At 34.4% G+C, this 12,507-nt stretch overlaps 1 protein-coding gene across 1 annotated transcript; it reads left to right on the plus strand.

Moving 5' to 3' along the window:
* Nucleotides 1-2,372: 2,372 nt before the first annotated feature.
* LOC137820776 (U-box domain-containing protein 13-like) lies at nt 2,373-7,278 on the plus strand. The gene is made up of 5 exons (XM_068625054.1): nt 2,373-2,962; nt 4,381-4,497; nt 4,842-5,294; nt 5,853-6,997; nt 7,135-7,278. The coding sequence occupies exons 1-5, from the start codon at nt 2,669-2,671 to the stop codon at nt 7,166-7,168; spliced, it is 2,043 nt and encodes a 680-aa protein (XP_068481155.1). The 5' UTR covers nt 2,373-2,668; the 3' UTR covers nt 7,169-7,278.
* Nucleotides 7,279-12,507: the final 5,229 nt, after the last annotated feature.

Below are 12,507 nucleotides of genomic sequence, written 5' to 3' on the forward strand. Positions count from 1 at the left end.
GATTTAGTTGATAAAATTGGTGCTGCAATTATAGAATTGTTGAATGAAAGTTGGAAATTATTTATAAAAGTTAACTTTATTGTTTATCTTATAAATATTATTTAAGTATTGAGTTAGTTGCTGGAACAGTGTCAAAAATAATATTTTTTTTGAGTGTAAAGTAATATTATTCTTGAGTGTAGTTATCACTTAAATGATAAAATTTGTTATTTAAAATATAGTTTGAAATTTGAGTCATAGAAATATTAAAATAATTATTTTTGTAACTATACTTTTATTGTTAAAGCAATGAAGAATTAGTGATGTTAAATAATTGTTCCATGCTTATGATATTAGTAAGAATCCTACTCTACCGTTAATCTTATTGTTTAAGTAATATAGAATAACATTCTATTTAAACATTGAAAGTAAGGAATAAATCAGTTAATTTAATCTTTTCATATTTGTATGGCTTAGACATGAAGACGATGTTCAAAATTGTACAAATCTAAGTGAGTTGTTCATAATTATGATATAATTTAATTAAAGAATCTTGATATTAGATTGTGTGATTGATGAATAATGCATCTAATTTAACATGTATTGGATGTAAGATGCTTTGATATTTTATTAATAATTAGAGTAGTGAATATTATTGAATTGTAACCTATATATGTAATAACCAGACAAATATTATTGAATTGATAATGTATAATGTGAATATTAAATTTGAGGATCTAATGCACCAAAGATATTTACTAACGAGAGTTACTATAAAATTTTGATATCAAATTAAGAGTGAGAGTAATTAATGTGTAAGAAATTATCATAATTTAGTAGAGTATTTTATAAAATCTATTTTGAATATAATAAACTGTTAAGCTAATCAAATATTATAATAGAAGTCAGTATCTGAATTCAAATTTAATACTAATATTATAAAAACAGTTAATCATATTATGTAGACATATATATATTTATTTGATGAGATGAACATGCTTTTGTTATCATTAAAATATGATTTTACATAAAAAGTATTATTTTTTACACGTTTAATTAAAAGTTAACTCACTTCTCTATTTTGTTTATATTATAATTGTATTTTCACACAATAATAAATATGACTGTAGAAAACACATGTATTAAGAGAGAACTTGTGGAATTATTATGTCATAATGTTTTGTTTATATATACTCAGTTATATATTGTAATATTTATTAAATGAGAGTAAATGAATAATATGAAGTTTGTGTGCTTTATCATTTTAAAATTAAATATTATGGGATCTTACATTAAAAAGATCATTGGAAAAAATATAAAAAGGTTGTGCTTTTTTGGAAGTTACAAATTATATAACAGAGATGGAAAATTTCTATAAAAGTGTAGAAATTGGAAATGACTGTAAGATGTTAGTTTTAGAATGTGTACATTTGTTAACAAATAGCATGTAATTAAGCTAAATAGATGATGACATTGACATTGGGTTGTTTAAGTGTCACAGCCTCATCCTTGGACTGCTACTCATTCAGAAGCGCCGCATTAAGCCATCACGCTAGCTGTTCCTGCAGCTGCACCTCATGTTAAGAGAGCCATCAATTAAAATAGTAGGACATTTTAAAGACACACAAAATAAATATTTCTCACATATATAAACATAATTTATTAGTAAAATTGTACCTCTTCTAAAAATTTGAAAACTAATATTATAAAAATTAGGGTAAGCAAAGTTATTTTTTTAAATAATAATAAGAATTATAGATTGTTTCTGTTAGGGATATGAGATAAAGAGAACGGTTGAAGACTTTTTATTCTTCCTTTTTTCGAATAGGTTGCTAAGGTTTCACTGTGATCCTTCTAGTCTTTGTGCTGCTCCTTCGGCTCCCAGTCTCGGGTGAATGTCAAATGGGGAGATACCTGCAAAAGACACTCCGACACTTCATAAAGAGGGTTTCGACACTTGGGTGTGTACTACCTTTCTTCTTAAAATGTGCGCTATTTATATTATTTTAATAGACTTACCTTATTAAGTCTGATTAGTGAAATGAATCACACTTATGATAATTTAATTTCACTTACCTTAATTTGAACATTAATGGTTAAGTGTGATTAAGCCGTTCGTGGAGTCTCAGTCAGAAAGACCGACTCTCAGTCATCTTGATCATCTTGATCCCGTCCATACCAGAAAATAGATTAAAACGAAATGAAAATAAAAATTATAATTTTGGTAGTTACATTATTATTTAGTTAAAAAAAGTACAACTTGTGTAATGAAATGAGAGTAAAAACATAGAATTGACCCAGCAGTCACCAACCGTCGCAGTCAAAGACTAGTTCTGGTGTCGTAGTTGTATAAATCCTGGTATTTTAGAATCACTGTTACACCGTAATTTGATAAACTGAATTAACAGAACCTTAAGTTTTGTTCAGCGCGCACTACCCAAGCCGAGCCGAGCCACTACCATACCGAACATGGTCATTCAGTCCACTCAGCTGGAGCCGCGCCGCGAGAGATAAGAAGAAGAGCGTCATGACGCGTTTTTCTCTCTATCTCTTAAAACTGCAGTGTCTGGGAAATTCGTGTCGTTGACGAGGGACTATGAGTTGCGACTTCGATCTCCGGCAATCGGCGAGGGTTTTCCACTAAACGGCGGTGAAGAGCGGGATCTGCTTGTCTCCGAGACGCGCGGCCATGGAGGGCGAGAACGTGAGCAAGGTGATTGATTTGGTGAGCGAGGTAGCGAGCAAGGTGATTGAGTTGGTGAACGAGGTAGCGAGCATCTCGGAGTACAGGCCTCCGGTGAAGAAGGAGTACTGCAACTTGGCGCGGAGGTTGAAGCTGCTGATCCCGATGTTCGAGGAAATTAGGGACATGAAAGACCCGATCCCCAAGGACACTTCCAAAGCCGTCCTCGCCTTCAAGGAAGCTCTTGAATCCGCCAGGGAACTTCTCAGATTTGGAAGCGAAGGCAGCAAGCTTTACTTGGTTTGTTTCTTGCTCTATATTGTTGTTTCATTACTCTTCTGTTTCTGCTTTCTGTTGAGTAGTATTGGCAGTAGCGATTTTCAAGCTACACTGAGTTCATGTTAAGTTTGTCTGATTTTTTTTTGGTTTTTTAATCTTTTTTTTAATCGTGTCTCTTTTATGTGATGTTTTTTTTATCGCACTATTGTGCTGGTTCTGTGTGAATTGAGTTTTGAGGATGTTTGATTCTATGGTATGTGAAAATTAAGCAAAGAAAGCTCATAGCTGGTATACTGTTTTTTTTTTTGTTTGCTGAAACTGCAAGCCTGTAACAAAGGTTTTAATTCATGGTCGTGGTTTGAGATTCTTGATATTGCTGGAAATTGCGGATTAATGCGGCTAAAATCGCTGTGGCGGATGGATCTTGGCTACAACTGTTCAAGACCTTGGATAATTTTTAGTGCTGGTTTCCTGATAGGTTTTTCGATTTGTGGCTGCACCTTGATGTGGATGTCAACGACAAGAATCCCATTCCTTTTATTTCCGATTGTTAAACAAGCTTTCAATATGAATTTGAATAACTTTTTTATGCGTTTTCTTCGTATGGTTGAGATACTTTCCTAGCTTACATGGGAAATTTAAAGATATAGGGTTGCACAAACTTTGAGCATTCCTCTTTTGAGCCGGCTGTACTTGTTGATTTAGTGTGCCACACATTTGAATGGTGATGTTTGATTTCTATGGCTGACAAGACAAGAAGCTAATATATACTGCGGATTATGTACGGCAGGCACTTATACTTTAAAACCTCTTTATTGAAATTACCATGGATTTCGAAGTCGGACTTTTACTTTGGTTTGTTTGTAGCGTTTGGTAATACTACTACATGATCCGAATATTTGGACCATTTTGTTTGGATAACCTATATCTGTTGTGCTGAGCTTTACAGAAAAAAGTTAAAAGGCTGTGGTAGGCAAAGGGTATTTTTTTTATACTGTACAAAATTCTTAGATAAATTATCATAAAAACACTTTCCGTGCTTCTGATTTTATTATATATTGTGTTTGTGAGACTTTGAAGTAGTCAAACTAATTTGGTTATATGCGACAGGAAAAAAAATTAGCAACTTACAATATTAGTTCTATTTAAAAATCTAAAATTCTAAATAATAATGTTTACTTAATATTTGTTAGTATTGTATTAATTTTGTGTTTAAATGATCACCGTAGTTCACTTACAGTTTTATAGGAGGCATTTGTGTATTCTTGTTGCTACCTGTGGTTGCTCTGGCAGCCCTGCTTCTCTTGTAAATGGGACCTCCTACACTTTTGGGTTGAATGATATGATTGGAGAAAGAAAGCATTATGGAAACATGCTTCCATTGAAATGACTTCGGCTCCTTAGATGTTTATTCAGTTGTCTTTACTCCTATTTTGCAGGTCCTTGAGCGGGATGGTATTATGAATAAATTCTACGAGGTGACAGCTCGGTTGGAACAATCATTGGGTGGTATTTCCTATGATGAACTTGATATATCAGATGAAGTTAAAGAGCAGGTATAAATATTTCAATAATATATATAATCTATTGTATGTATGCAACACAGTGATTGTTAGGAGTCCCACGTTGAGTAGGATAAGGTACTTGATGTGATACTTAAACTTTGAGACTCTTCCACTTAAAGAACTAGTCTTTGGGTTTGACCCTCCTCTTGTGCTAAAGTCCTGACAGTGATCTTACTCAACCATTATCATTTTTCAAGAAGATAAATTTGATCTATTGAACCTTTCTTCTAGTTAGCTTTTGAGATTAGAATGTATACTGCACCACTGTGGAGCTTCTTTATGTATATTTCTTTTGCTATTTACACATTCTTGTTTAATTTTCCCAATACTTTCAGGTTGAGCTGGTTCTTGCCCAGTTCAGAAGAGCTAAAGGGAGGGTTGACGAACCAGATGTTAGGTTGTATGAGGATATGTTGTCCCTCTACGACAACAGCAGTGATGCAGCTACAGATCCATCTGTTCTAAGTCGATTAGCTGAAAAATTGCAACTGATGGGAATAGCTGATCTTACGCAAGAATCACTTGCTTTGCATGAGATGGTATCAAGCGGTGGAGATCCTGGGGCACGCATCGAGAAAATAGCGATGTTACTGAAGAAGATAAAGGATTACGTGCAAACAGAAAATATAGTTAAGGATGATAATTTAGGAGGAAAAGGCATTTTTGCAAAGGTCTATGGAGTCGGGACAAATGAAAAGAGTCATCAGGCTCCTGTTATCCCTGAAGATTTTCGATGTCCAATTTCCCTGGAATTAATGAAGGATCCTGTCATCGTTTCAACCGGACAGGTATGTGCACTATATGATGCTCCGTGGAAGCTAAGTTGCAAATATTGTATAGTTGGCCATCATCATACTTGCTTGACTTGGCAAACTGAAATATCGGATCATCCTTTTAGGTGTGCTTGAATGTAAAAATGTCACAAAAGGAATCGTGTTCTAGTACAATTTTATTAAGATATCTATTTATTTCTGGAGGAGGGTCGTCTAATTTTGTTCACTAACATGAGAGGGTCATGTTATGAGAAAGAAAGACGGAAAAGAAAAATTCATTGTCCCTACGTTATTTTAAAATTCTGTGAGGCTATCGAGCTTCAGACATATTGCAACATGTACAATTGTTTTACATGTTCATGGATTTTTTTTTAAAATGCATCTTGATTGAATTTCGAAACTTGCTATAGAAACTGAAAGCTTTTCTTGATCACACACTTCTACTTGATCCATGAAATACATTTGCCACACGCTGATTCCTGTTAAACTCTATTGACATTTTACCCCTGCGATTGAGTTGTTTCACTTATAATGTTACATTACCCACTCATACATTCCAGTTCTCATTTGCAGACTTATGAGCGTTCTTGTATTGAGAAATGGTTGCAAGCAGGGCATAGGACATGCCCCAAAACACGGCAGACTCTCACTAGCACCGTTCTCACACCCAACTATGTCTTACGAAGTCTCATAGCACAATGGTGTGAAGCCAATGGCATAGAGCCACCAAAACGACCCAGCAGTTCACAACCTAGTAAATCAGCATCAGCCTACTCACCTGCTGAGCGAAGTAAGATCGACGGGCTTCTGCAAAAGCTCACATCTGGCAGTCCTGAAGACCAGAGATCAGCTGCTGGTGAGATCCGCCTTCTTGCAAAGCGTAATGCAGATAACCGTGTTGCCATTGCTGAAGCTGGTGCAATTCCTCTCCTCGTTGGTCTCTTGTCTGTGCCTGACTCTCGCACTCAAGAACATGCTGTGACAGCGCTTCTGAATCTTTCCATATATGAAAATAACAAAGGAAGCATCGTCTCTTCAGGAGCAGTTCCAGGTATAGTTCATGTGCTGAAGAAGGGAAGCATGGAAGCTCGGGAAAATGCTGCAGCAACACTTTTCAGCCTTTCAGTTATAGATGAAAACAAGGTTACTATTGGATCTTCAGGAGCCATACCTCCACTAGTGATACTGCTGAGTGAGGGTACCCAAAGGGGTAAGAAAGATGCTGCAACAGCTCTCTTCAATTTGTGCATTTACCAGGGCAACAAGGGGAAGGCAGTGCGGGCTGGGGTTATCCCCACACTGATGCGACTGCTGACTGAACCTAGTGGGGGAATGGTAGATGAAGCATTAGCTATTTTGGCAATACTGGCTAGCCATCCTGACGGGAAGGCTACCATTAGAGCTGCAGAGGCAGTGCCAGTTTTAGTAGAGTTTATTGGGAATGGTTCCCCAAGGAACAAAGAGAATGCAGCTGCTGTTTTAGTTCATCTTTGTTCTGGAGATCAACAATATCTTGCACAGGCTCAAGAGCTGGGGGTGATGGGTCCACTGTTGGAGTTGGCTCAAAATGGTACAGACAGAGGCAAAAGAAAGGCTGCACAATTACTAGAGCGTATAAGCAGGTTACTTGAGCAACAGCAGGAAGTTCCAACACAAACTGAAACTCAAGCTCTGAACGAGGAAACCCAACTTCCTTTGATTACTAACCCAGATGATTCGTAAGATGCCTTGTTATACTCCGTTCATTTTGTCCCTTTGTTCTGTTTAAAGTGTTGAAAAAAGCATCTGCTTGGAGGAAAGGGTGGAAGATCACTTCCTACTCCATAAGTTATTTGTTTGTTTGTGTGATATTCAGAGATGTAATGCAAAAGGATTATGAAAGCGCGTAAGAAGAAATTGAAGCAAATGGGCAAGGTGCGCCTGACATGGAAAGTGTATAATTGTAACATGTACTATATTCTAATCATCCTCAGATTTTAATGAAGAGATGTTTTGTTTATTCCTACTGCATCAAATGATGTTATAAAAGTCTCAAAGTCATTCATGTATTTTTTTTATCTAGCAATGTAAGCTTTTGAAAATGGTAGTCACTATGACCAAGTGCTTTTGAAATTGAATTCTTGTCATTCCAACTCCTTTTAAATAAAAAAGTTGAAATAAAAGATACCAGAACGTGTTCATGAGACATTTAAATTATGAGTATTTTTTGTTTATTAGAAAAGTAAGATTATATATATATATAAATCGGGACAGGTTAGACATGAGGATTCAGTTGAGGCCTTGAGGCCTGTGGAAGGGCCTTCTAAAAGGAAGGGTTTCATCGATTAGGCTTTTCCCCTGCCATGAAAATGGTTCTTTTTAGTTCCTATCACAGGCATCCTAGCTACTGACATCGAAACATTTTATATGCTAATTTTAATGAATAGGAAGTGGCAAGTTCCCTCAGACACGTGCATGTCTTGTCCATATGGTAAAGCCTGAAGGGCACATGTTTCTTTGTCATGTATCGGATTCAATCTTTTGTTTGGGATAAAATAATCGCTAATAATAAAGTAGTTTGAATTTTGGCACAAGTTAGGTTTTAAATCTTTAGTGTTTGGAAGAACATACTCTTAAGGGTATATGTTTAACCAGAAATTGGTTTTTTTTTTCAGGTCCAAATTTTAGAACAGACTATTTAAATGTTTGTAGTATGAAAATATTTGAAATATGTTATTTGGTACATGAAATTGTTTCAATTTGAGATTTTATTTATCAACGCATTGGATTGGAAGTAGTTATAAGTATGTAATCAAACTAATAATTACTTCACATAAAAAATGGATGTATGTTAATTATTTCCTACTATAAGTATTTGAATGCAGACGAAAACTAATTTCATGAAATACATATTTAACCCAATAATATTTTATAAAGGGAACTAAGATAATATTTAAGTTAACTGAAAAGAACAATTATAAAATATCACATTCCTTGTTAAATATTATTCTAATGTTATAAGATTCTAAGCAAATCGTTAGGCTCTAAAAAAAAATCCATAGTGTATGAATTGGACTTACTATCAACCACATTTTGACACGTTGTCTATGTGAGCTGCTGCGATTTTCAATTTCATAACATCATGTGACTGCTTCAAACCATTAAAATTGTTAATATTCTAGATTTTTATTTTTCAAATATTTTAAAATAATCTATATTTACTGATGCCACGATATTAGTATTCCTTCTCTCTTTTCTTATCATTCGAAGGCATCTAATTAAATTTTCCCACACTTTTCCTTAAATCAAACCTGATGTATGATTTAGACAGCTTAATATTCTTACATAAATTTCACTATATAATAAATACCAATTTTAAAACCGGTTTCTAAAACTTATTTAAAAGATTAAATTGTTTTTTTTAATATAAATTTGGATTTAAAATCCAATCCTTTTGAGCTGGATTTGGTTTGGACCTTTAAAATCCAATCCATACTCACCCAAACAGATTCTGATATTTGATTAGTGATGGGCAAGACCACAATATTTTTTGAATTTGGATTCTTCAGCCAAGTTGCCATACTGTTATCTCATGGAAAATCTCAGTCCATTAATGTTTGTCGTATAATTATAAGATGAAAAGAGAATCCAATGTATGGTCCTGATTTTATCTGCAAGAATTTTCTTATTAAATGTGAAGTCAAGACCAATTAGGTTGGGTTGACTAGATACATTTGACTGATTAGACACTATGTTTTAGTGTGTGAGCTTAATTATTGTGTTTCTTTTATAATTTGTATCTAAGAGATCTTTGTGTGTATAATAAAATTATAATAAAGAGAATGAAAATATATTTAGTTGTCCGTGGAGATAAGTTACATATTGGAGATCAAATCACTTTAAATTATTTTTTGGAGTTGATTAGTTGCTTCCGCATACATTTTTTTCTCATAACTTCTTACACACATATAACTTCTTACACACATAGGGAGAAGATCCATACTAAAAAATAAAAAATAAAAAATAAAAAATGTCTTTAATAAAATATTAGACAAAATATAAAATGTTAAAATAATTTTTAAAATTAAAAAAATTAAAAATGATTAAAATATTAATATTTAGTGGGATGTAAAATGAAGTAATAGGTGTGGATTTTTCATATATATTTATATATTTCCGCAATTCAAGCACTTAGATTTACTTGGATTACTACAACTGCCCCAATTGATTCTTCACTCCCATGGATAATTTTTGTAATAAAAATGTCACGCTTCATTTTGACCATTTGCAGCCATGAATTTAGTTCTGAAATCCACCAAATTGAACCTTCTACTTTCCCAATTATTTCCATGTCGTTTTCCTTAGGTTTGGTGCAGCTTTCGGCTTTTGAGGGATTCGTCTTCAGGATTAAAATTTGATGCTCTCCCATTTTGTTTCTCTCAAAAGTGCTGCTTCCTGCATGCTTCTGCATTTCATTCACATCTTATGGTTTTCCATGTTAATTATATATCAAAATACTTTCATTCACATCTCTGCATCCGCAAAATATTTCTTAAGAAGATCAAAGGTCTAAGTATTTTGCAATATTAAACCAAAAAAGAAAGTATTCACAAACAAATTTTACCTCTGCAAAAGCACATCTTGAATTAACATTGGTGTTTCTAGCATAAATGTTCTATTCAGAAAACAATTAGAAAATATTAATTTATTCTAACATATTTACTTCCATTGTTCCCTCTGACACCGACATTTCAATAATGCATGCATCAAGATATTTAAATATGATATACCTTCGTACTATATATGGTATTTAGGTAAGTTTGCAAGATTGATGCAGACATGGTATATAAACTTTCACTTCAGTTTTGAATTCTTTCTTACTTAGGAGCTGATTATATATATATATATATATATATATATATATATTTATATACTCAGTAAAGTTGGTAACGGTCTCTGGCATGGATAAGTGGAGAGGTCCCCACGCATGAGTAAAAAGAAAAAGGAAGGGAAGAAAACACAGAAACAGAAGAAGGCGAAGGCGAAGAGGAAAAGGAATAAGAAGATGCAAATGATAGAAGGTAATGAAGAGAGAGGGAAAGTAAAGTAAGACAAAGGAAGCATGTTTAGGAAGGATTGGCACACATATAGATAAGGTATGTTTACGAAGGATCAAGGTTGAAAGTTTGAGCAATTATGGTTGTAAACACTGTTGAAAGACAAAGTCACAGAGGGGCATGCAGTTCCCACACCATTCATGAAGCATGCATCAATTTCTGAGCCCCTCATTCGTACCATAGCAGAGAAACTCTGCAGATTTAGCCCACACTGCCCTTACCTTCTTTCCCTTTAACTCTCGCGAAATGTTTCTTCTTTGAGACCAACACGCACCGACATTTTTGGAATCTGGGTGACCATTTGCTGCCTACGTCCAAAGACACGGAGAGAGCTTTTGTCTATGTTAGTCTTTTGTTGCTTTTTTGGTTCTTGAAAGGTACCATGCATTGGTCCTTACAAAAGCTATCATCACCACAATGATGCCACTTTTTTATTATTATTAGTAGATAATTCATTTAATTCATGGTGGGATAAGAACAATAAAGTTTGTAATTATTAGTGGAGGGAGATCTTTGTTGGAATGGACTGTGTTTGTTCAACTTAATTCCAAAGAGTCATGTAGGATAATGAGAAGTGTGACCCCAACACGTAGAAAAAGGTCACACTTATTTTGACCATAACAATCTCTTTCCTTTTCCTTTCGTATTCAAGTGCATAATTAACATGACCCAAAAGGAGTTTCATAATTAACAATCAATGTTATGTATCTTGCATTATTCTGCCGAAGAAGTTCTAGAACAGTCACCCAGGCCAGTTTGGTCGAATATAGAATTGCATGATTTTGAGTGAGATTTTGGCGTCTTCTTACAATCCTTACATTTGGCTTCCACTTTCAACCTCAAATCAAAACAAACGTGCACGTCCCATCTTATGAATATAATCCCATTATTACAACATCTTATGTTTGATCCTTCACTGATGCATGTGTAGTGTATACAAAATCACTTCACAAACGTTCATCTTGTTATATGTAACCAAATTACTTGTTTGAGTTCATTCCTATGTATTTTCATGTCTTGTAATTTAAAATTAACACATGAGAAATTTATCTTAAGAGTGTCGAATCCCAGGACAGAAATGGACAGAAGTTGTGTATGTGGAAAAAAAAGACTTAAACACTTCCACGTTAGTAATTGATATAACAATCTCACGATAAAGAAAGAAATAGACAAAAATTAAATCAACCAAAACCTGTTTAAACAATGCCTTAAAAGTTCTATTGTAATGATCTTGTATATACATCTTTCGCTCTTGCGGCATGTATCATCACGTTAATTATTAACACGAAAAGGATCTTAGTGAATTTTTTTACCCAATTCTATTATGCTAAAAGTACGTCACAAAGAGCTTTGTCGAAAACAAAATTTACCACGATTGAGGAAAAGTAAGGCTAGCTCTGTGGACATTAAATAACTGTCGCACTCAAGTTTCCAAGAATTTGACACTGTGGAAGGAGTGAGGGTGAGTAGAACTTAACTCCAGCTTCTGGGCACTGACAAAAGCTTGCTAAAGTGCTCACACTCATTGACTAAAGAGAAAAGAAAAGGAAAAAAAAAAAACTGAGTAAGAAGGAAAGAGTTACCTACGATAAATCATCTCTACATAGTGTCAGAAGCTTAGGTCTTTTACCTTCAATTATCCAACTTGTGTAAGCTACTGCTATATGTCCATTCCAAGATGCATGACGAACATTCGTATCACAAACACTAGCATGCAGGATGGGATATGTATGCATGCTACTGCTTTGCGTTAAGAATGTTTCACAAATTGAGAAAATAAAAAAACTTGTATAAAGTCTGCAAGATAGCAAAATAAAGTGCTAGCTCTAGCATGCTCTAGCATGAAATTTAAATAAATTCATCCCGAGATATACTAGTTTGGCTTAAGCTAACGTGGGTGGCACATTCTTTAGTACTATAAAATCACTTTTCTTCTTCTCTGATATGTGTGCTAGATCCTGTTAGCCGAATCTTATGTGGGTGAAAACTAGTGTGGTGGTGCTGAGTTAACTAGCGCTTATAAAAAAGAAGAAAGTGGTGAGCTAACTAGCGCGATGTGTAGCTGGCAGAAGGTGTGAAGTAAATTACTTGAGAGAAAGTTTTGTACGCAAATGAGGTCACAACGTGTCAGA

This window comes from Phaseolus vulgaris, chromosome 11 (genome assembly GCF_000499845.2).
Source record: "Phaseolus vulgaris cultivar G19833 chromosome 11, P. vulgaris v2.0, whole genome shotgun sequence".
Classification (NCBI taxonomy): domain Eukaryota; kingdom Viridiplantae; phylum Streptophyta; class Magnoliopsida; order Fabales; family Fabaceae; genus Phaseolus; species Phaseolus vulgaris.

Bases quoted from the DNA above. Each gene is read 5' to 3' on its own strand.
- LOC137820776 (XM_068625054.1), top strand. From the start codon at position 2,669: ATGGAGGGCGAGAACGTGAGCAAGGTGATTGATTTGGTGAGCGAGGTA. The intron at 4,498-4,841 runs GTATAAATATTT...CAATACTTTCAG, and splicing joins CAGATGAAGTTAAAGAGCAG to GTTGAGCTGGTTCTTGCCCA. The intron at 6,998-7,134 runs GTAAGATGCCTT...TGTGATATTCAG, and splicing joins ATTACTAACCCAGATGATTC to AGATGTAATGCAAAAGGATT.